General features: G+C 38.4%; 1 protein-coding gene across 3 annotated transcripts in view; it reads left to right on the forward strand.

Moving 5' to 3' along the window:
* The window catches only part of RBBP8 (RB binding protein 8, endonuclease), a 36,016-nt gene extending 16,731 nt beyond the window's left edge, over positions 1–19,285 (forward strand). For 2 of the 3 annotated variants that reach the window (XM_033069959.2, XM_033069951.2), the window contains exons 7-19: positions 1,547–1,716; positions 3,130–3,231; positions 3,885–3,982; positions 4,598–4,725; positions 5,654–6,536; positions 6,621–6,747; positions 8,643–8,743; positions 9,135–9,249; positions 10,128–10,280; positions 10,865–10,934; positions 11,897–11,993; positions 16,809–16,950; positions 18,584–19,284. In XM_033069959.2, coding sequence (XP_032925850.1) covers positions 1,547–1,716; positions 3,130–3,231; positions 3,885–3,982; positions 4,598–4,725; positions 5,654–6,536; positions 6,621–6,747; positions 8,643–8,743; positions 9,135–9,249; positions 10,128–10,280; positions 10,865–10,934; positions 11,897–11,993; positions 16,809–16,950; positions 18,584–18,681 — 2,284 coding nt within the window. In that variant the 3' untranslated portion in view covers positions 18,682–19,284. Of the gene's footprint in view, positions 1–1,546; positions 1,717–3,129; positions 3,232–3,884; positions 3,983–4,597; positions 4,726–5,653; positions 6,537–6,620; positions 6,748–8,642; positions 8,744–9,134; positions 9,250–10,127; positions 10,281–10,864; positions 10,935–11,896; positions 11,994–16,808; positions 16,951–18,583 lie in introns of all 3 variants that reach the window. The other variant, XM_033069967.2, reaches the window with a different exon arrangement.
* Positions 19,286–25,362: the final 6,077 nt, after the last annotated feature.

Genomic DNA, 25,362 nt, shown 5'->3' on the forward strand with positions numbered 1-25,362 from the left:
GAATACAGTTCTGTTCATTACTATTTAAAATTGTCTGAAAGCTTTTGTTTTGTATTTAAGATAGTATTTCCAGATCACTGAATATACAGTAATTTCACGATTATAAGCCGCACCATTTTGACTAAAATTTTGGTCCGAACCCAAAGTGCGGCTTATAATCAGGTGCGGCTTATATATTGACAAAGAACGAAAAGTTGCTGTTTTAGTTTGGAGGACAGGTGTCTGCTGAGAAAGGCAGGAACTTCTCTTTGAAATGGAGAATGCAAACCCCCTCTCTCCAAATTATTATAATTTTGAAATCAAGGGGCTTTCAGGCAAAAATATGGGAATTAGGAATAACAGTTATTTTCTAAGGAAATTAAAATAGAAATACAGTACTACAAAGAAACAAACTCCAAACCCTGACACAGTCAGAGTACAACCTGACACCCTGTCAGGCAGGGTGTTGGTAGCAGTCCCATTACATGGTGATTGCAGTCCCTTTGCAGTGACAGATGTGGCTCAGTTGGAGCAGTGCTCCTGTACAAGGTGCAGTTTCCCTCTGGAGGTCCAGTGGTGATGTGGAGAAATCCGGTTTTCCTCTGGAGTCCAGTGGAGAAAGGGGCTACCTTATTGTCCCAAAACCTCTGTTTTTATCTTGGTAAGAAATGTTGGGCTCTTCCCCCTGGCTGGAGCAACTTTCAATGGGATGCAGTAATTTTATCAGTCCCACAGGGGGACTCAATGGGCCATTAGCAGACAATGACTGGCTGGAGGAAGGATGGGTTGTGAAAAGATAAAGAACAATGCCCTGCCTGGTTTCAATGGATGGCCCATTAGCAGATTATCTGCCATTGAGATAAGGATCACTGTCCCCACCCTCAACAGATGGTGATAGAACAGATACCTTTTATCACACTCTGTATTGTAACATGCGGCTTATAATCAGGTGCGGCTTATGTATGGACAAAAACCAAAAAGTTGCTGAAACCCAGAAGTGCGGCTTATAATCAGTGCGGCTTATAATCGTGAAATTACTGTATTCTGAATTGGAAAGGACCTGACAAGGATCATCAAGTCCAACTTTTAAGTGAATGGCCCATCCAGGGATTGAACCTGGAATCTTGGTGTTATCCAGCACCATGCTCTAACCAACTCAACCAACCTCAGGGTCATAAACTGTGAAGATATACAGGGATTTCCATAAGGGGGAGAGACTCTGATATATAAATTTCAGTATTCTGTTGAAGAGGCAGCTGCTTCAGATGATGAGCTATAACCTCTACAGTGCCTAGCTTTTTCTGGGAAAAAGAAGCGGTTGTATGTTGACTTCAAATGTGAAGAATTGTGTGCTGTCCTTGGGCTTGATGGAGCAATAGTTAATATTTTATTAGATATGTCTAGAAAGTGGGTTGAGTGTTACTTTTTTGCAGTGTAGTGTTATTGAAGTGACTGTATTTCTGGAATTGTTGTGTTCTTGAACTGTGTGATTGTCCTGCTTGCTGAAGTGAAAACTCTTCATTTTGCTGACTTGGAGTTTTATTTGACTACCTGATTTGGTCTCCAGGGTGCAAAAGCAGCAAGTAGTGGAGGCAGAAGAAGGAGTTATTCCAGATTCTCCAGTTCAAACATCTTCATTTTCTCTGGTTAATCGTATGAGAAGAAAAAAAGAGAATAGGCATATCCGATATACTGAACATACACCCCCAGATTTGGAACTTAGGGAAAGCAACAGTGGTAAGAGGTTTTGTTTGGTGTTTTTGGTTTTTTTTGTAATTAATTAAGGGTTAAAGAGAAAGATAGTGTATAATCTTGATTGCAAAGGGCAAAATCTAAAAAAAAAACCCCAACCTTGTACTTTTTTTGCTTTGCCTTTTCTCTTTTTGTGTCATAACACATGAGTCCGGGGTGGCAAAAAAGTCTATAGCAGTAACTGTTACATCAGTGATATGCTTATAACTTATCTCAACCTTCTACTTCTATTCATCCATATGCACATGTAACAGCTCTCCAGCCTATATTTCTTTTCTATGAGAAATTGGCTGGAAAAGCATCTGTTCAGGTTTGACTTGTTCATGCAGCGATATCACCACCTAGTGGAGAGTAAAACAGATGTTTTGCCAGATTCTGAAATTACTCTGCAACTGAAGTAATGTTACTGAAACTGATAGGTATCTACATGATTTGTCTTTGTCTGTATTCTACACCATTTGCATTTTTTTTGTCTTCAGTTTGGAACAATTGTGTGCGTTTTATTTCCAGACCTTGTTCTATAGTGTTGTAGAAATAACTATATTTTGTCTACAAAAAGTATTTTTGTGAAATAATGTACCTTGTGCTTGTATTTTATTGATACACAGGAAATATCATAATCCAGATAAATTTTTCTTGTGGCATTCAAAAAGGGTATTTTAAGTATGAATACATCTAAATATTAGTCTTGACTAAAAGCCTCTTCCCAAGAATACAAATAGGATAACTGTGGGATGAAAAGGGTGGGCTGGTTATTCATGCCTTTTATTTTGCATTTGAAATTTTTAGTGCAGTGAGTAGCTTCTCCTTTCTGTACCTATCTCTTCCCATATTCTGTATAAAAAAATGGAACTACTAAATGAATCCAAAGTTTCATATGTAAGAAATGGTGTAAATACCTATAGCAATAAATAAATACCTAACGGCTGTGAAAAGCTGTTGGTTATGAAGGTAGAAAGGACTGCATGGCATATGTTTGTCATAATTCAGATCTCAGGTTTTTCACCTTTTTATTACCTTAGCTGTTGCAGAACATTGTTGCCTTGTATGGTTTACTCTTCAGTAGTTTAATTGCCCTGTTAACAGATCAAATACAGCTTACAATAATATAATAACTATTTTTATGTGGTCAGACTAGATGGTGGTGTCATTTTATGATAGTGTTATTTTGGGGATGACGGGTTGAGATCATATTTGTGAGAAAAAGAATTAATATAAAATATTTATATATTTTTTTTATTCTGACATATCACTGTGACAAATTATCAGCTTAGATTGCTGGAACTACTGACATATTAAATCTCGCATTCATTCAAGTGCTTTTAAGATCGGGGTCATTGTATCTGCACAAAATTATCACAACAGGATTTCATCATGTGAAAATGTTTCTACATCTAGAGCTGGGAAAAATTCCACTCTGTTCCACACAAATGAACACTCACCATGGAGGAGAGATACTAGTGGCAGAGACTTGTGATCCACAAGTGTCCCCTGTGCCAAGTAAGTGTATTAATAGATTTAGTTCTAATTCCATTAAAAATAAAGCAGAAGTATTGCAAAACTGAGGTTTCATCTCTTTAACCTTTTTTTTTTTAACACAGAAGCCTAATAAAGCACAAACATTTTTAAATTCTTTAATGGCTCTGAGAATCAGCACAGAATTCAAGGTTGTGGTGGTTGCTGATCTCGTACTTTCCAATCTTATTATCTTGCCCTGGTTTAATGAACTGAGTAACGTTAAACTCCTCAAAGAAGGAAAACTCATCTATTTGTTTTCCTAATAAAAACACAAAATAATGGTGACTGTCAATTAGGAAATACACAAGACAAGCATTTTATTATAAATACACATTATCTCTGTTCTACATGCTTTTATCAGACTGTTTCTGCCCTGGACTGGGAGTGTGAAAAGCAGCTTTTACACTGATTTTTAATTTTGGGGAGCTGTATTCACATTTGGCACATATTTCGCTCTCATCAGAAATTCTTTTGCCACTTACCACTTCCAGATGTGATTTTTATCTGACATAGCTCGAACTATTTCCATAAATGCCAGTTTTAATTTGTGATTGGTATAGTTCAGTGTTTGTACCATCTCTGTGAGTTGAGCAAGACACTACAATGTATGTGTGATCTTCTTTCTACTCATAAAGATAAACTAAGGGTGGGAGGATACCCTGCTCCAAAGCCATCTTTTAACTTGGCTGCAGTCGTCGCAGAAACAATTGGACTTAGTGTTGAAGAGGAATCTGTAAGTATTCCCAAATTTCTTACGTAACCAGCTTTTTGGGCCAGTTGTTTTCAAAAACAATGTTTTTTCTTTTGGATTAAAATTCTGCAACAGTATTCTGAGTTCCACTTTGGTTTGCTTTTGCATAGTCTTTACTGACTTGCTTTGGCAAGAAGACACAGAACTATCCTGACCTGTCTCAGGGGGTTGAGGAGGAGGGTAGAGACAAGGTTCCTCCTTTCAAGTTTTGTTAGTATAGTGTTCTAAATCCTTTGGTCTGCTAAATTCCCTTTATGCAGTAATCAAATCTAAGACATTGAAAAATATTTCTTGCAATGAGACTGGTGACTCAGGTGAGATTATTTAATGGTTTTGGTTGGTAACTACCATCAGTATTATAGTATGCAGAATATTTTTATGCCCATGCATGTGAATGAGTTTTTTCAATTTCCATAAGATTTCTTTAAATCTGCTGGTCCAAATTTAATCTCTTAGCTTTTATTATTTTTCAGAGTTTTGAATGTTTAGATTTGAATACATCTTCAGAGTATTTATGTGCCAGTCAAGAATATTTCTAATTCTAAATCCAATATCTTCTCACACTTATTTTCTTTGTTTTTCTTTACCATTTGCAAGGAGTCCCAGAATGTACTGAATCTTCCCCTCACTAATACAGTCATGAGCCAGGCCTCAGAGAGCATGCAGTCTGAAGACTCAAGAAAACATCCAGCTTCCGAATCAAGAAATGATGACAACAATTTAGGGTGTGTTTCCACTCAGTAATAATAGTATTGTTTTAAGCAGGCTTATAGAATTTGGGTCTTCGTAGAATTTCAAACCTTGTGGCATTTTGCTTTAAAGGTATAGAAATGCAAGTGAGTATTTTCATATCAGAGGGGTTTCTTTCAAGTAAATAACATGAGAAGCAAAGAAACAGTTAGAATACAAAACTGTAGACTTCCACTTATCACAAACTTCTGGTTTGGGCTTCTCATGTACACAGTCCTTTCTTTCCTAACTTCTCAATATTGCAAGGTACCTTCTGAGCCCCATAACCCTGTGGATAGTGGGCCTGGAGCTGGAATGCAAGAAGGATCCCATTGCTCTGATTAGGTGTCAAACCAATTAATTGTTACTCTTTCCACTCTCCTTAGGATATTGTGGTCTAAACTGAAATTTTTTTGGCCCTATTTATTGTCTTAAATGTTTGTTTTGATGATGGCAGGTAAAAAACTACCTGAAAGGAGCTTGCACTTTTTTTCTTCACTTTCAGAATCTTTGGGAATCTATTGTGGCTTAAAGATCTATACAAGAACCTAAACAGACTCCTATTGCAACCATTTTCACTTTCTTCCTTTTCATAGCACTGATAAGTAGGGAGTCCTTGGATAGAAGAGATACTTAGGCAGACTTAACTCTTTCCTTGGTTCTCAGTTGAACATGGAACAGAATTTCACATCATACACCAAAATAAAGGATGAGATCTGTATTTTGTCTGCCTTCTACAGCTCTAAGTGCACAGTACCTATCCCTAGAATAGGTTAATTTCTGGTTTTCTTCCAGTTTCATTTAATGCTAGCAATTCACACAGATTCAAAGCAGATCAGCAATAGGAAACATTCTTTTTTTAATACCGCTTTCTCTCCTTCCATCTGTACACCACAAAAATCTCTCACATCTCATTGTATTCAGTATTTCAGATCCATCTCATAACACTCCACCACATGATGACTGGGATTCTCGGGTAGCTTCTCCTGTTTTTGGAGCTTCTAGCACCATGAAGAGCAACTCAAGTACAGTTCATGCTCCTTGTATTTTAGATTCAGGATTGAATCTTCACCTCAAAACCAACCTCTTCAACAATCCATCCAGTTCCAGATCTCATAAAAGTAGATCAAAATCTGAAGATGTTGCTTTTGTTGCACCACTGAATCTTGGGACAGAAATCAATTCAGTTATCAGCCAGGCCTCTGTTCATAGGCAAATGGTTGTGAAAAAGAATTCTAATGAGGCTGTAACCTGCGCCGGAAACACCTGCACAGTTAAAAATGAGGTGATCAAGAGCGATGTCCTTGTATACCAGAAGCAGCTAGAAGGCAGGTGTGCTAAGAGAAAGAAAACTGAAGATGATCATGCAGCTAGCTGTGAGAAAACATCATTCAACAAGGAGAACTCTGTGCCTTTTCGATCCGATGTTCAGCAGGTTAATGGGGAACATCCAGGTGATAAGCCCTTGGATCTGTCTGATCGCTTCTCTGGAGTTCGTGGTGAAGAGAAAAAACAAGGAAGTGAGGAGACATACAAAAATAGACTGAAGCAGGTGACTCTGCATGACATCTTTTCACACATAGGGAAGACCATTCCTGAAGGTTCGTCATCCATTCAAAATGCCAACAATGAGAGCTGTTTGTTTGGCAGAGGTTTACAAGAGGAATCCTATGTACAAGAGGCGGTGCTGGGAAAAACATTCCCTGGCAGAAAAAATCAGATCCCAATGAAAGAAGAAGTGCCTCCCTTCAAATTTGCACCACTGCCAGGTTCTGCAGAGACAGAGGAACTTTTTGATGATGTAAAGGTATGCTTTTCTGACTATTTTTCTTCTCCTTTGAAGTATTTTATTTAAATTTTGGGAAATAGTAAAATTGCAATATGTTGTTAGGTTGCCAGTGGCCATGTACCAAATAGAAAGAAAACAAGGACAGGACATGGAGAGTCTGAACCAGCATCTGTACTTCAGCCAAACCCTTGTAGACTATCAAAAAGTAAAGCACAGCAAAATGAGCAAGGTAATTTGATGAAAAATGTTCGTTTTACTGGCTCCCTACCCCCTCAGCCTGTGCTCTAATTGAATAGAATTTTTCCTATCTTCCTTTCTTCCACTTTAATCCCTTTGTTCTGCTTCTAACCCAATCACATTCTATTTGGGGTTTCTCAAGATCACCCCCAGCATTTACAAGTCTGTGTCTTCCTGGCATACATTTGCCACTGTATAATAAATATATCATTGGTTTTCAGGTGTACATTCAACAGGCTAGGAATCTTGTTCTTTCTCATTTGTTTAGCATTGCTATTTGTTGCAGTGTAATAATAAAATCTTGTGATGTTTGAGTTTAAACTTTCCATAGCATAGCAAATACTTGAAAACTACTTAAGTGTAAGCATAAGTAATTTTGTTAATGTTTTTCATTATTCCTGATTATCTGCTAAAGAAATTTGTACCTTTAGTGATAATGAACACAGGCTGTCATATATTCCTTCTAGAGCATGTATCTTCTTTCCTCTTAAGTGCTCCCAGTTGGAAAATTAACTTTTTGAACTAGCATTGTAGAATCAAAGCTTCTGTACTCCTCAGCCAAGCTGCTACACTGTTTACTTTATTTAGAAATACTTGCATTATGAATTTAAAAGATACTTCCCAGTAGTTAGTGTGGCCATGTAGCTTGGAATCTAAATATCCCCCTGAGAGATAAATCAAGAGGCATCTTTGGAACAACGACCAGACACTTTTGTACTCTTTGCTTAGACCTGACACTTGTACTGTCATTGGTCTAACTTCAGTAGTGAACCAACTGGGGAAGGCACCCCCTGGACCTGTTGTTTGTGAGCACAGAAGGACAGGTAGGCAAAGTGATCTTGAGTATGACCATCACAAAAGGATAGAGTTTTCCATTCTCAGGGAAGTAAGAAGTGGGAGGTAGCAGAACTGTTATCTTGAACTTTTGGAGGGCAGACTTTGGCCTGTTTAGGAGACAAGTGAACTGTCCTCCCTTGGGAGGTGGTCCTGAAGGGCAGAGGAGTCTAATAAGTCTGGACATTCTTGAAGAAGGAAATCCTAAATGTTTAGGAGCAGGTTGTCCCATGTGCTGCAAGATGAGCTAATGGGGAAGAAGGCCAGCCTGACTGAACAGAGAGCATTGGCTACAACTGAGAGATAAAGGAGAGTTTGACTTTCAGAGTAGGGGCAGGCAGCTTCGGGAGAAGTACAAGGATGTTGTGACGTTACACAGGATGAAAGTAAGAATGACCAAAGCCCAACTTAGAGCTTAATCTGACTACTGCCATAAAAGACAATAAAAAATGTTTCTGTAAATCCATCAGCAACAAAGGGAGGGCTAAGGAGAATATCCTTGCTTTATTTGATGTGGGGGACACATAGTGACAAAGGATGAGGAAAAGACTGAGGTACTTAGTGCATTTTTGGCTAAATCTTTTTAATAGTAAGATAAGTTGTTCTCAGGGTACCCAACCCCTGAGCTGGAAGACTGGAATAGGGAGCAGAATGAAGCTCCCATAATCCAAGGGGAAATTGTCAGTGACCTCCTGCACCACTTAGACGCACACAAGTTTATGGGGCCAGATGGGATCCACATGAGGGTACTGAGGGAGCTGGCAGAAGTGCTCAGTGAGCCACTTTCCATCATTTATCAGCAGTCCCGAATAACCAGGGAGGTCCCAATTGGCTGGAGGTGAGCAAATGTGACACCCATCCACAAGAAGGGCTGGAGTGAGGATCCAGGGAGCTACAGGCCTGTCAGCCTGACCCAGGTGACCAGGAAAGTTATGAAGCAGATCACCTTGAGTGCGATCATAAAGCGCATGCAGAATAACCAGGGGATCAGATGCTTCTGGCAGAGTTTGATTCTGATTATTTGTCTTTTTTTCTCATGTTCTGTGCATACAGACCTGAAAGATAAACCCTCTGTAGAAAACTTCCAGTGGAGCATAGACCCAGGAGCTGACCTTTCACAGTACAAAATGGACATTACTGTGATTGATACAAAGGTGAACTTTATAATAAGTCTGCATGTTGTATGATGTTGAAAAAGCCTGCTAAGTAGTATCATGAACATTGTTCTTGGCAGACCAAACCCACTTTGTAACTGAATTCTGAATTTGGCTCATTTAATATTTGTTCATGCTACAGTAATCCTAAAACATTTCCACTGTTTAGTTGTACTTCATAAACTCATCAGGCATATTCTCAGTATGAAAGTGGACAAATGGTTGTGAGAAGGAATTCCAATGAGACTGTAACCTGCAGGAAAAATAGTAAATCAGTGTCTAAAAAGAAGCCAATAACTGCTTTGAAAGTGTTTCAGATACACAGCACTGACACTGACTACACCAGTTGCTTCTGGGTGCAATTGTCATGTTTGCTTTTTTTTTCCCCTAGGGTGGCTCTCAGACGAGAGTTGGAGGAGAAATTGCTGATATGGATTATACATATGTTAGTGACAGTGTGCTAATAGAAATGAAAAATCGAGAGCAAAATCAGGAAAGCAGTCCACGTAAGACTTTTTTTTTTCTCTTCACTTTGGTTTGCTTTTTTGGGCTATGGTGGGGTTTTGAGGGTTTGTTGGAGGTTTTTTTTTTGGTTGGTTGGTGTTTCAAGAAGGAGGAAAAGAATAAAAGAGCACTTTTTATTTTGTATGGCTAGATAGTAGAAAATAGTTTGCAGTAAAAGAGTGGTGATGTATTTTTATAGGTTACACAGATCAGTCTGTTTCCTAAAGAATTGGTGGTGGGTTTTGAGGTTGGTTTTTGTAAACACAGGTTAAAAAAGTGACAGGATTTGTGCTGAGAGCGCCAGTAGCTGTTCCTTTACAGTGCTTAAAAGGTAGAATACTTAACCATATAACAGTTCTGATCTCACCTGCAGTGAACAACTTTGAAAGTTTTCTATGTAATCAGGTCAGACTTTGTATAAGAAGACTAGTTTTGTTTTCAATGATATATAAATAGAACTAGTATGTTTAAAATAAATCCAAACGTGTTTGTATCACTTTTACCATATGGTATGTGGTGAATCATGGCTGCAGGGCAGTGACTATTTCCTACCCACAAAAAGTGTTTCCTTCTCCTTGGGTAAGTCCATAATTCCAAGAACAAATATTTCACAATCCTTAAGTGTTAAAGGTACCTCACAGTGATTTAGCAGTTAATAAAATTTTACAAATAGGATCCAAGATATCTGAAAAATAAACGTACATTGGCCACATTTGAAAGACTGGCAGAGAAGTTGCAGCAAAAATAAAGGTATAGCTGATTTTGAGTTAATTGGTACTGGAGCAGTAAGTGATTGTAAATTCTTTTGATACCCATTTAGTCAAAATGCAATTTCTTAACTAAAATCATTAAAAGCACTGATTTGTGCTTTTAATAACAGGAGGAGAAATAACAGATATGTTTGATCGGACGACCCACGAAGAATATGAATCCTGCCTACCGGAAGACAGTCATTCTGCATGTGATGAAAAAGAAACTCTTCATGATGAAGAGCAGGATAAGGGAATAACAGCAGCGAGCAAGAAACTGAAGAGTGGGATATTTTTTCATTTTGTCTTTATTAACTTACTTGAACTACAAGAGTTGATTTGAAATCAGACCCTGTTCTTTAGGAACAAATATGGCAAATTAGCCACCAGTTCTTTTTGCATAAATTTATGATAAAGTTGATTATTGTAAGGACATAACATAAAGCAATATGAAAATTTTTTTGGTAGTTCATTTATCACGACACAAATGTGGAATGTGTAGTAGAAGTTGGCACAGCAGCAGAATACCACAGTGACTCTTAAAACACCAGGTTTTGGCTACAGTTAATTTACTTCCTTTCTTCTCACTATTCTGGGTTCTAGTGAAGACTTTACAGTATTTTGTATTTTAAGCAGCCTTTCCTTTGATGTTCTTTTCCCTTTTTGCTTGTCTCACTGCTGTTTTCCTTCTGCTCGAGTCATACTTTTTGATTGCTGGTTCTATCAATTCTGTATTATTTTTAGTATCTATTTGAAACTGTTGTCTCAGACTGAGATGTACATGCCATTTTTATATTTCCTGACAGTTGGTTAATAATTTCTGCAGACAATCTGTTAACCTTATATTTTGTTTTACATGTGTTTACAGAACATGAGGATAAACAAGATAAAGCCAAGCAGAAGGCTTTTGTGGAGCCTTATTTCAAAAGTGATGAGAGGTAATTTAGTTTGTTCTGTATGAGCATTTTAAGGCTCTTTGTATCTTCCCTATAGGGAACTTGATCCGTCATAAAATAAATGTGTTTGTGTGTAACAGACTAGCAGTTGAAGATGCAGAGGTAGATCATCTACTACATTATATAAAAGACTTTAGATAAAAACTGGGGTAGGGAAAAAAATGTTGAGATACCTATTACATTTACATGCTGAAGAGAAGGGTTTGCCTCTTCTGCTTTTTATAATTTTAGTGAACGCAGTGTTTTGCAATCCATGTGGTTTCTTACAGGCATGTGGTCATGCCTGAATTCATAAGCCAAGAACCTGTAGCCTACTTGTACAAATGAGAACCTTTCCTTCTCTGATATTTTTGCCCCTTGCTCTCTGAGCAATAAATGGTGTTCAACAATTGCACCTCTTAGTGCCTCCTCTGTTGCCTGCCAGTATAATCATAATTGGAAGTCTGAATATTCATTTTGTAATGATACCAAGCCCTTCTGTTACTTTATATTTTACCTCAGTGCATGTTTTCTTTGTAGAGGAAAACTTGTTTACTGTTTTGAGAGCAGTTAAATTGAAAATAACCTACTGATATTGAACCCCAACATATGTTCCTCTCATGGAAATCGTTGCAAGCACAACTCTGTCTTGGACAAAAATAAATATTCTATAGAAGATCTATATTTGAATTATTTCTATATAGTAATTACTTTTACACCATGAAAAGCCATAATAATGAAGCACATATCTCTGGTTATGCAAAAGTTCATATTACATTTAAAAACTGTTTTACTTATAAAAATTGCCCAATTCAGCTATGAAAAGCAGTATGATTTGGGTTTAGACATTTTCTGAATTATTTTCTTATTTGACTGTCCATCATTATGTTCCAAAAAAAATGGAAATTTCCAGTCATGTAGAAGAAATAAAAGTACTGTTATGTGAAAACATTTTTGTTTTTCAGAAAGAATACTGTGTTAGATTTTCCTCATATTGAGGTTATTCGAAAAAAAGAAGAAAGAAGAAAATTGCTTGGCCATACTTGTAAGGAATGTGAAATAGTAAGTAGTGCTTTAAAATTTGTCAGTCTTCCATTCTCCTAACTCAAGACAGTATCTAAGTGCTGAAGTGCTGGTTTTAATTATTAATCTGGTTGCATCATCATCATTACCTGCAGTAGCTGGGAAGTGTGTGTTTACCAAAGCTGGATAACCAAGTTTGCAGGTGGTTTGTTTTTAGTGTGGTAGCTGTATATAGCATGGAAAGTCTTGGGTTTGTTTTTTTGTGTGTATCTGTATGATAGAAGAGCTTCTTACATCATGGTTCCAGTAAGATTACTGTTAATAAAACTACATTAGCTGGTCAAAGGTTTCCAGACTTTCCAAACTTTAGATCAAAGGCTCTACTGAGCTCTACGGGTGCTGGAATAAGTAAGTCCTGTTGTACCTTTATGTAGGTAGACAGCTCTCATTTTGGTATGGTTGATTTTTTTCTTTTTTTTCTGGGTTAATTTTTCCAGATAATTGCACTAACATAGGCAAAACTGTGTATATTTATGCAAATGCATGCAAAAATGTTTAAAGTTACTTGTTTAAAATACGTGTTAAAAAGTAGGAAATTTCAGATTTCACATGACACATTTTTTTCCTCCCTTTCTATTTACTAAGCTGCTTTCCGGTACTTGGTATAGAGATAAAATATTGACATAATTAAGTGTGTAATAAGAACATATTTTATTTGGCCATTAATAGACTTTATGATCTAATAAATGGTGACTCAGTAGTAGTGTGGATTAATGACTGAACAATGGTGGATTTTCTGAAATCTTTCAATTTAATTTCCACATATATATAGAACCAAGATTTTTCAGAGATTCTCCTGCTATTCTTGACTTTATAGTCAAGTCCCATTTACTTAGCTGAAGAAATTTATTAGAGTATGTTTTTAATGAAGATATTTTCTGAAAAATAGTTATGGTAAAACTCACTAAATACAAATTCTTATTTTTTACAGTCAACACCATTTTAAAAAATGTGTTTGATTTAAATAGTTTGAAAGAAAACAACAACCCCCAACGTTCAGTCTGTTTCATGGTTCCAGAGCCATGTGTTAAGCATTTTAATTTCCTGTTTCTGTAAGCTGCAAGTCTTCCTTCTGCAAATCCAGTTCTTGTTACTTTCTGTCAAGTTGGAGTGATAACTATGGTGTCTGGAAACATTCACAGCTCCAGTTTTGTAACAGTAGGTTTCTACATTAAATACTAGGAAAGTTTGGGTTTATTGTTGGTTTTGGCTTTTTTTTCTAAGCCTACAGCATTCAAGATTAATGTCTTGGAACATGTGGAACACTTGGCTGTGTCATTGCACAGTAATAAACCTAGCTTTGCATGAAATGCCTGTGGAAGAAGGGAGTATTGGATAAAGCATAAATGATGCTTTAGAAATTCTTGGCTTGCTGATTAACAATATGGGTTTGAAAAGCTGCCAAAGTCTAAGGGAATATTTAGGGAGTGGGTAGAGATCAGTAAATTGATTCTGGCCCTGTACTGCAAGTGGTGTGAGTGCGGTCACTCTGAGAAGACCTGAGATTTAACTTCTGCACATGCCACAGCAGGCTGCTCTTAAAATGCTTTTTAAGTGCTTATCTTAAAGCTTTGTGGAAGCATCTCATTCACTTTACAGTATAGAACTTTTGATAAGAAGTCTTGTTTTGGTTTTTTATGACCTTGTGATGCTATCAGTGAGAGATTGTAGGCAGAAGTTACTGGTAGCTTGTAAAAGTAACATTTATTCGTGTGGTTATTAAGTGTAGCTACACTCAGGTGAGTAGGAGAATCACTCAGATGTTTTTGCATGCATTTAGATTACAGGAATTATTATGTAAGTTTTTGCTCAACTAATGGGAGGAATGTTTTTGGTGTTTTTCCCTTTCTGAAACTGCAAACTGTAGAGTTCTATAAACAATTCTTTTACCGGGAAGACAGGATGAGATTACAGTATCTTCACAAATGGAAAAGCCTCGCTCGAATGTTTTTTGTGAATTAAAAATGCTCTGGACAGTGAGATCAATCTAGAAAACAGCCTAGAGTTCTTATTGCTGTTCAGCTGACATACATAACTCTAATTATGTCAACCCTAATAGATTTCTAAACAAGCCAAAGAAGAAAAGTTTTTTCTAATTGATTTTTAAAGAATGCTTATCTTGATTTTTTTGATTGTTCTTATTTTCTATTCCTACTAAACGGTACTGTATTTTTTATCATTGAATCTGTAAATATTCCTTACTAATCATAATTTTTGAAATATAAAGAAATGCAACACACTACCAACTTTTAGTAGATGAATTTCTAAAATTACAGGCTATTTACAGGCCAAAATAAGGAGCACTGCTAATTATCCGTAAATCAAGCTCAGCAATATTTGTCTTACACAGGCATTGTAGAATTCTTATACTTAATTTTGTTGACTTAGCACCTTGTTCTTGACTTTTGTCAGTAAAAATTGAATGAGCATACTTTATAATTCTAAGTAGGTTTTCTGAAAACCTGTCAGGAGCCGGGAGCATGAAATAATCTCTCTTGACAGAGGTATCCTGTTCTTTTCCTGATTTCTTCAGTCTAGGTCACTTTCCATCTGATTGAATGAGTTACAAACTTTAATTTCTCTTTTTGAATTGCACTGGAATTTCAGTAGAATTGTTTTACCATTTTCACAAGGGTCAGGTTTCTTGTGTGGCTGTGACTGTTGACTTACCACTTGAATCAAACGATCCATTCGCTTTGAAAATATTTTGACCCTCTGTGTGCTCTAAGGTCCAGATTTGTATTTTTAGGAGATATAATTAAAATTGCAATTTAAAGCAGTAGAAAACTGCATGGAAAAAGTATACCCTAACTTTCTATGATGCTGCTCAGGAGAGCACCCAGCAAAAAGATCTGGAGAGAGTACAGTAGTTTCACGAATACAAGCCGCACGGATTATAAGCCGCACCCCCGGTGCCTCGACAATGTTGCTGTCTTTGTCAATAGATAAGCCGCACCCCGAATATTAGCCGCACTTTCGTTCGTCGCGAGAATCCGTGCGCAGCTTTCACAAATTGGCCAATTAGTAAGAGGATCGCGGCATAGCGGGCTTTACTGGCTCGGGGCGGGGCCAGGCAGGCTCGGCCCGCTCATGGTTGCCGACGGGTCCGGGTAGCCCAGCTCAGCGCCACGGCTCGGCAGGGCTGGCCGGGTGGTGCTGCCGCCGCCGCCGGGCTCGCTGGCCCCCCTCTCCCGTCAGCACCGCCCCGCTGCCGCGTTCGCTCGCCCGGCTGGCAGGGCTGCCGCCGCCGGGCTCGCCGTCCGCCCCGCTGCCGCTTTCGCTCGCCCCGCGCCGCGCCTCGCGAGCGCCGCGCCCGCCCCGCGCCGCGCCCGCCCCGCGGCGCTTTCGCGGCTCGCGGCGGCGCTTTCGCGAGCGGCGCTTTCCCGGCTCGCGGCGGCGCTTTCGCGAGCGGCGCTTTCCCGGCTCGCGGCGGCGCTTTCGCGGCTCGCGGCGGCGCTTTCGCGAGCGGCGCTTTCGCGGCTCGCGGCGGCGCTTTCGCGAGCGGCGGCGCTTTCGCGAGCGGCGCTTTCGCGGCGAGCAGCGGCGCTTTCGCGAGCGGCGGCGCTTTCGCTCACCGGGCGGCGCTTTCGCGAGCGCCGCTTTCGCTCGCCCCGCCGGCAGGGCTGCCGCCGCCGCCACCAGGCTCGCCGGCCGCCCCCTCCCGTCTGCACCGCCGCCGCGTTTCCTCGCCCTGGCCGGCACTGCAGGCCCCCGCACCGCCGGGCTCCCCCACGCTGCTGGCCCCGATTATGCTGGGCTTCCCCCGCTGCCAGGCAGCCCCACCCGCCGGCCTTCCTGCTTCTGCCATGCTCCCCTGCACTGCTATCCCCAGTTCTCCCGGGCTCCCCCGCCCTGCTGGCTCATGCTCTGCCGCCCCCCCTGCCCCGCCCTGCTGGCTCAGGTTCAGCCGCCCGCCCCCGACACTGCTGGCCCCGCCTCTGCCAGGCTTTCCCACCTCTGCCGGGGCCGGCCGGGCTCCAGCTTGGCTTGGGGCTGCCGCGGGCTCTCACTTCCGTGTTGGCAGCTTTTAGAATTTTGTTAATAGATTAGCCGCCCCGGAATATTAGCCGCACTTCCGGGTTTCCACCAAAATTTTGGTCAAATTGGTGCGGCTTGTATTCGTGAAATTACTGTATATACTTTTCTCATTGCACCCCCAGAACAGCTGACGGGTGAAAAAGTATAGCAAATTTACTATAGAGAATGCTTGGCTGGCAGATAATTTCTGGAGTCTTAGTGTCAGTCAGCTACTTAAACTAGCTTTATTTACTTCTAATTTGAGGGTAAGTAAGTAGGAAGGATTTTACTTAAGTTTGCAGTTACTACTGTAAATTTAGATACTAGAAGTAATTCTGCAGCATGGGGTTTGTAGTGGGGGGGATTCCTTTTTTTATTTTATTTGTAAAAGCAAGCTGACACTTAAAAAATGAAAAAAGTTATTTCAAAAGCTTTCAACACCTGTGCTGCTTAGCTTTGTAAAATCAGTATGTAAACTGTTGACATAAGTAATTGTACACATGCCTAAACCTTGTTACTTACGGTATGTTAAAAGATAGAAGGTTAACAAATTTGCCATGAGGAAGTTATACTTAGTCTGTAAATTCAGTATGCTTTTAGGATAATTGCCAGGTGTTTGTCACTTGGATAATGAATCTCTACTCTGGCTGTCCTCACCATTGTTTTTAGATAACTGTGTTAATAAACACTGTGATTGATAATGTCAATTATGTAAAGCAGTCGTTCTATTATGTATGAATTTGTTAACTGGGATTATTTTTCCCCCCTTACATTCAGTATTATGCAGACATTCCAGAAGAAGAGAGAGAGAAGAAACTAGCTTCCTGCTCAAGACACAGGTTTCGCTACATCCCTCCAAATACTCCTGAAAATTTCTGGGAGGTTGGATTTCCTTCCACCCAAACCTGTGTGGAAAGAGGTTTGTGCAAAAAAACCCTTGAAAAGCACTTTTTAAAGAGACTGTACTTGCTTAAGACACACAGGCAGCACTATTGATGTTCTTTGTTAGTGTTTTTAGAGCTTCATAATACCAGGTGATAATGGAAATATTGTAGATAAGGTGTAGATAATCATTTTTTCATACATACATGCTTCTTAGTGACAATGAAAAGATGTAGTGTTTGGTTTTGGTTTTTTTTTTTAACTCAACTTCACATAGAAGTTTGTTCTTTCTAAATATTTTTTTCAAAATCTTAGAGCCTGGTGTAAAAGTGAATTTTTACAAATTATGTTGAAACATGGTGAGTTTGTAGTGTACTCTATGTACAATTCTTCAGAAGTGCTGAGGAGCCCTATAGGAACTCTCTAAGTTACTTATATCTCTAATGTTTCACAGCTAATGCACAAGTAATCTTTGCTCTTATCTGTTCTTTTAACAGTGTCAGGTCAGGCATAGGAAAATGGAGCCAGAGTTGTGTATGTGTGTTGTGTGATAGTGTTGCAGTATCATCTTTAATATTTCAGGATAGGGAGCTCTGATTTTTATGGACCATATAACTTGTTACTACCCATTTGGAATCTGCTTGCTGCCTCATTAAAAATTAGCTTCTTAGCTGTCTCCTTGTTCTGCTGGAAGAACTGTTTAGTTGTTAATGGTCCTCAACAGCATATCAGAGGCAGACTTTAGATCAACCCTCCCATGGAAAAGAAAATATTTTATAGCAGTGCAGCAAGAGAACTAAAGCACGAGAAAGAGTTCCAATGATGAGCAATTGCTTTTGGCACTCCAAAGTAGTGGGGTACAACACAGATATTTTTTACTCCTTACTGGTATCTTGAACCATCTGTGTTGTTTTGGGTTGTTTTTTTTTTTAAATAACCGAGTTACACAGACAGAATTTTCCAACTGTAAAGTAGAAATCTACTACTCTTATTTTGGTGGATGTTATTGCTGAAAAACGGTAAGGAATTGACAAAAGCCAGGTGCTGAAACTGACTTGTATAAAATGTCTGTTCACTGTCAGTGTTAGCTAAGTTGAGCATGTTACAGAAATTTTCTGTACACTGTTCTTATCAGAGAGCTTTCAAGGTGTGTTTGATCCATAGGCTCATGTTTGGCTTTTTTCAGTCTTGAATAAATCTGGGTCCTCTTAAAACAGAGGGAGGTACTGTTTAAACCTATAAAACACGTGTGCCTGAAGTTTCCTCTGTATGACAGGATTTACATTTTCAAAAGTGATTTTTATTAGTGAATCAAATTAGCGATTCTTGCATACTTTGTTACTCTTGAGTAAAATCCTTGGTGGAAAGAAAATGAAAAGTGCAGTTTTGTTTTGAATGGATGACCTATTAATAGTTTCCATTCTGTTCTTCATTGTCAACTGTCTCTATTGCATTACTGTGCCCTTACCTACTAGAAAGAATTATGTATTTTAATGAATTATATTTGCACACTGGGACCTCAGAACTTTTATGTGAAGTCAGAACCAATTGCCCCCAAAAATAATTTGCAAGTTATTTTTTGAGGTTAAACACACATTAAACACACATTAAAACTAAAGTTATGCCTGGTTTTATATTATGTTTCTTACCTCAAGTTTATTCTTTTTAAGGCTACATTAAAGAGGATCTTGCTCCCTGTCAACGTCCAAAAAGGCGTCAACCTTATACTGTAATGTTTTCTCCAAAAGGCAAAGAGCAGAAGACATAAAGGATGGGGAAGTAAGGATTGCCAGCCTGAGGTGCATCTTTCCTGTCCGTAGATATTTATAGTTAATATAAACTTGAAATAAAGAACTGTGTTTTCCACAATGATAGATACATTGTTTAATTGAATATGTAAATTTTATAAAATTCATTTGCAAGTCTGATGTACCAGGAAACAAAACTATTTAATGTATGTTTGTTTCATATTGTGTTAATACATTTTGTATTTGGTTTTGCACCTGTCAGACAAGTCTTCTACTTTTTTTTTTTTTCTTTAAGGCTAGCAGCTGAAATTCCAACAATTCCTGTGTAAACTTTGTGTCAGTGAGTAACTGCTTTGAAGTCATTGAAATCAGTTGTTCTTGCAAGAGTAAATGTCTGTCAATGGGAACAGAAATGACAATTTTCTAGGGTGCTTTTATTTTGCTCTGGATTTTCTTGTATTTCTTTTCTCATGTTACAATAATGGTTATATCTGTTTGGAATAAAGCTGTATTAAATATGAAATGTATCTATGGTTCATAGTTTGGAGGTGTGAAAACCAGGAAGTCCAAGTGTCTTTCTTAAATTCTGGTGCTACATGTATAGCACCATGTTTTTCTCAGTGTTTACATTAGAATATCCAATATTTATTTTTTCCTTGAAATCTCTTTGCTTATATGTGTCTCATTTATTGATAGAGATAAGCATTGTTATTTCTAAATTTGGGTGACAGCTGTGCCCAGAGTTCTAGTGGACAGCAATAGTCATCATCTAGATTACAAAGGATTCTCCAGAGATATTTTAAATTAATCTTTTTTCGCTGAGGATATATTTCCCAGTAAGTAAGATAATACAGTGTCACAGAAGCAGAATACCTACATAGGTAGGCAAGCCAAGGATCACCATAAGATCTTTAGGAATAATGAAGCTATAATCAGAGTTGGGTTCAACCAGTGAGAACTCTTTTAAAAGGAGATCATAAAGCAAGCAACTACTGAAATGCCTTATGTAAAAATAAAGTAATAGAAAGTACAGATACATTTGGGGGTTTATCTGTATATATTCATATATATAAATGTATCTGTAATTTCTGTTCTTGTACCTTATGTATGGGTACAAAAATATGTTTATAAACTTGGAGGATAGGGCAATTTGAATTCAGCTGTATTTATATAGGAATGGTGGCAGGTTCTGCTGGTGGAGAGGTTGTAGCATAGACCCAAGAAGGAAACTAAAAGTAATGTGATCAATTTAATTGTAACACTAAGTGACACAAAATCCTTTTAGGTTGAAATTACAGGCCTTGCAGAAAAGTGGAAGGTAGAACAGTAGGCATTGTCCCCATCCTACCTGGTTAGTTGGTTTACTTACTTCAGCATTTCACAGAGGTATATATGCTAAGGAATACCAAAGGCATAAAGCCAAATAACAATGGAAGTCTTTAGTCATTCCCATGTATACTAATACATGCTGACAATAAATGTTTACAACACTGTAAAATCATTTCTTGGAGCAGTCAAAGAACCCGTGCCAAGGTAAATCTGGTTTCCTGAATTTTGATTTTTTTATTAAAAAAAAAATTAGCAGATGCTGCCAAAAAGTGGAATTCTTGCAGGTATCTTGAAAATTGTTTTAGAACAACTCTTACATGCTCTGAATAAATATTTATCCATTAAAAAGTTTTAAATGAGAAGAGTAGGGTAGGAAACTGCTTTTAAACTAGAGAGAGCCTTTACACAGAAGTTACATCCACCAAAAGGAAAGGGGAAGCGTATTACAACTTATCAAACATAAATTTTGCTATGAAGTAGGCTGTTTGAGAAAGTTTCTGAAGTAAAGTTTGTTCTGATAGTTCTTATTTATCAGTAAAAGTGAAAGGTAAAATAAAAGATCAAACAATAATGGGAACATTTAAAGATAAGATGACAAGAAAAGATGGGATTTTTACAGCAGGGTTCATTATAGAAGTGCCTGGGAACCTTTCTGTGCAGGGTGGGTGGGCAAAACAGTTGGGAGCTGAGATGGCAGAAAAGGTTAATGATGTGGGTGTTGGCAAGCGGACAGAATTGGAGCCTGCTCCCATGGATTGGAAGAAACTGCCAAATCTCTCATTCTAGCATGGAACATGAGGCTCAAACCAGCTGTGGTGGTTAGGGAGAACAAAGGAACAATTCTGCCTTGAGGGTTTAAGAAAGACTCCAAGGAGATCAGTGGTGCTGCAGCCTGAGGAGTTTTATGGAGTCTGGGAACTGGGATAATTGATAGGAGTATAATGAACAAGATTTTCAGATCTTGATGAATACAATGGGAAAAGATGACACTTTTTACAGCTGCTATTCTGATGGCCTTTTAGATACTTTGAAGGTGTCAAAGTATGATTTATCTGACAGCTCACAGTACAACCACCTTGTCACGGTGTAAAAGAAGTTCTGTCCTAGAGGGTGCCTGTTTAAAGGTACCTAAGACATTACAGTGAGATCCTGCTAAGTACCATTTTATTCAGTCTATTTGTGTTCAAGAAAGGGTGGAGGGAGAAGTTAAATTATTCACTGAGCAAGTGGAGCTGGGATACAAAAGAGGGGGAAAATTGCAGAGTAGAACCCCTTCACACACAAGAAGGGATGTGATTGATGCTTATAAAGTCATGATGTGCGGAAATAGCAAGGATTGCTCTCCAAGGGCAGCAGGTTTAGTTACAAAAAGAAAGGAGTAGATAGTGCCTATGAGGATGTTACTGCTCCACTAGAGGACAGTAAGGAACTGCTTTTGAGCTTAAAAAAGTGCAAGAATTACTCTTTCTTACCCTTTGATAGTTGGCCACTTCTGTAAGATTTAAATTGGTTTTTAAATTGTAGATCTCTTTGTAGCACTTCAAATGCTAGAAAAACTATTTTGCTTCATCTTGAAAAGCAAGAGATCAATTATAAAAATCAAGAAACATGTTTTCTCCAAAAATAAGAAAAAAAGAAATACCAGATGTCTACGCAACCTTTGTGTACAAAGATTATTGAAATTTATGCATTTAAAAAATTTGAATATTTCTATTTGCAGAAGATTCTAATTATGACTTACCTGCATTTTTAGCACACTTATCTTTTGCTCAGAAGGAATGGAAGATAAAAAGGGAACCAATCAGAGCCAGCAAGGAAAGTCTACTAAAAAAATCACTTTAAATATTGTTACATTTATACATACTGGCTATCTTTGTCCTCTTCGTGGCATGGCCAGACATTGTAATTGCAGTCAGCTGTGCTATTAAGAGGAGTGGACTGTGTTCTTTGAGATTTGTGGGGTTTTTCATGTCTGTTGGCAGTGGAAAAAAAATCAGATAAAAACCATAAGCTGAAGTAGGTCTCTGTCTTTGGAGAAGATCAGGACTAAAACCAATGTTTGTAAGCTAAATATTCCATGGCTTCTTACCTGAAGGCATGACTCAGAAATTGAGAGAGTGGGAGAAATTTCTTCAGTTATATTGAAGTATGAGCATCCAAATGAGAATCTGCACAGCAGTGCCTATTGGGTCATGTATCCACCACGTGGCAGAGCAGCCAGGATAGCCACAGCTGTCTTGTATTTTCTGGTCCTTGTCTGTGACTGTCTCTTAGGATTCATGCTGCCTCTTCTCATTTTGTGAGATAAGGGAAAACTTAGTAATTGATGCTAGGATTTTTGCATCTTCCAGTTATGTAACTGAATACTGATACAGTATTAATCATGACTGAAAGAGCTTGAAGACTTGATATTCACGTAGTAAGTACCCCCAAAGAAACAGTAATATCTAAGGGCTCATCCATTTGACATGGAGTGGTTTGAAAACTGGAATGGACTTCTGAACTCAGATCAAGGTAAACCTCTTGGGCTCCAGCTGAGCTTATGGCCTGCTGGAGTACTGCACATTCCTAGTGATTCTTAGTATATATTCCAGCCTGTGACATTCAGACACTGGTGTGGACCCAACAATTGTACAACTTCAAGCTGGTGGCTTAGTCATTCCCAAAAACATAAAGATGGCGAAGTCACGGCTTTAGCACTTCCGAACTGTTATCTGTCCATCCTGCAAACAATCTCACCCTGAGAAGGAAGCCTTTGATCAAAAAAAAATGTTTTTTTAGACTCCTTGGAGCACAGAAGTCAAATTGTTGGTAAAATGTCCATAGGCAAGCTGTTTCCTGTGCTGCCTATGAGGCCAGCTTGGTTGCTAGTTGCTTTTAATTAGTTGTGCTTTTGAACTTTGCCTTTCTCATGCAGAAAGGATGAATGCCTTGTCTCTAATGAAGCGGAAGGAAAACTATGTCTGTTTGCTGACAATTAGAAACTCCTGTCAAAAGAAAAAAAGAATACAAGAGCAGAAAAATCATAGGCCAGGGAAGAACAGAGGAGAGAGCAGAAGGGAGTGATGAGGTTCTTGTTGGTGGTACATCATGGGGTATCGGTGGACTCTTGTTTTTAGAAATAATAAACATCAGCCCTGATCCTCAAGGGAAGAGGTTTGCTGTGTTCAATTAAACCAGTTGTGAAGCATTTGGAAGAAGAAAGGGACACTTCCTTTGTCCCATGTGTTTCTTAGTGTAAAAAGACTGCTGGTTCTCAGCGTAGTCTGTCTTTGTTGTGTTCCTGCAGAGAGCATAAATTTTCCAGGAGTGTTCTCAGTGTACAGGTATGAACACCTAACTATGAAGGAAAGGGAACAAGACACTGCAGAAATAAGTCCAAGGTTTACCTCATTGGAAGATGGACCCTGCTTACTTTAGGCTTAGCTTCTTTCAATAAAACCTGAAATGTTGAGTGTTTTCCTCAGAATTCATTTTGCTTCTTTAGTCTGTGCATTGCAATCTATATTCCTGTATATCATATAATGTAAAAAAAATATGTGCTTTAGATGATAAAAACAGCATTGTCCTCTGTGAATTATTTTAAGATTACAAAGTGACAGCACAAGTTGGGGTGTTGCATCTTAGAACAAGGATGTGCTATAAAAATACACCATTCATTTTGATCATCAAGTTCAAAATAATGATTCCTCTAAATATGCATAAATCTTCCCTCAGTGATCAATATGAGATTTTTTTTCTGAATTGTAGTTGTCTTCTGTCTCACTCCACTCTTTTAAAAGCTACTTCTCCTCTTTAGAATATTTTTTAGGATACATATGTGGCTAGACATTTGGCATCCTGGGCACAGTGCCTGAGGTACAAGCATCATCACAGTAGAGCCACATGGACTTCTGTGGTCTGGAAGAAGTTACTGTATCATGTTCATTGTGAAGAAAGCTTGCAGTCAAGGGCAGCGAGGTTTGTCTCCCACAATGTCTTGGCAATGGTAGGAGATAACCCTGCCCAGCAGGAACTTTGAGAAGGACATTTGAAGGTCGCTCGTCCTTGCATGGTTTTTGTCTGCTTTCCAGCTGCAGCCATGAACAAGGCTTATCAGACTCACTTATAGCCAAGGCTCCTGTTTAGCATCTCACTAGGAAAATTAGTTGGAGCTTAAGGTAAACATGGGAGAAATGGTTTTACATATGGGAAAGCTGATTTAAGCTAAAAGTGTGTATTTATTGGGAAGGCATCTTCAAACTAGAACATGTTACCAAATCAGAATGGTAACCCTTGGTACATACTTTCTACACTGGTAAGTGGCTACACTTGGAACTAAGCAATGCACCAACAAAATTTTCAGTACAAACTGATGACATACATGACATATTCAGACAAGAAAAGTGAGGAAAATATCACCAGAAATAGTTGCAGGGAGAGTTTCATGTCCACACCATTTCTTTCAATATCTACAAAGATATTACACACATGCGGTGATGATGCACATTCATACATTTCAGGTACTTCAGAATAAATATAATATTTACAACAATTTGGAAATACAGATCTCGCTTTTCCTCCTTTTCCTATTTCTGAGTGGTCTATCTGGAACTTAAACTTCAAAGTAGAGACCAGTTACATTTTTGGTTTGTTTTTTTTTTTTTTTCATTTTTGATAGTCACTAACTTTAAGAACTGTTTTGAATGAATTTATTTTCAGTTTTTTCAGTTACTTAATACCTTACTTGGCATGGTTCCTACTTAAGACAACAATTTCATGTGGAGAATGCTTTAAGAAAAAAATCTAGTGATACAAAGGACAACTTTTATATGCCTGTATTCCAAAGACAGTAGGAATAGGCAGGAGACACTGCTGTGGATCAGACACACATGAAACAAGAAGCAGAGGAGACAAAATTCAGCTGTAGTCATCAGCTCAAACCCATATGGTGATAAAAGCTGCTCAATTCCCTCACAGTCAAAATTGCCAACTCTATGAGTCTTTTTAGAACAGTTTTAAATAAAGTGAGAATAAAATAAAGCTAGATAAGAAAGAAATAACAATTTAGGGGCCTTTAGGAATATGTTTTGTGTGCTTTCCTTGTGCCCTTGGGTAAATCAGTTGTGGGAAAAGATAAAGAGATTAAATACAGTCTCTGAAATTACATTCCTAATGACTCATCATTTCAGAAAGCTTGGGAATTTAAACTGCAATTGAAAAGAAGCATAAAATGAAAAAAAGCTAACATTATCTTGGATAATATGTATCAGATAATGAGTTGATACTCTTTTAATGTTGAACAGGTGTACCAGAAGAGGCAATTATTTTAATTCAAAATTTATTTTAGTTAAGCCAGTTTATTAAAAGGCAGGTACTCTCTCACACAAATG

Source organism: Catharus ustulatus, chromosome 1 (genome assembly GCF_009819885.2).
Source record: "Catharus ustulatus isolate bCatUst1 chromosome 1, bCatUst1.pri.v2, whole genome shotgun sequence".
Classification (NCBI taxonomy): Eukaryota; Metazoa; Chordata; class Aves; order Passeriformes; family Turdidae; genus Catharus; species Catharus ustulatus.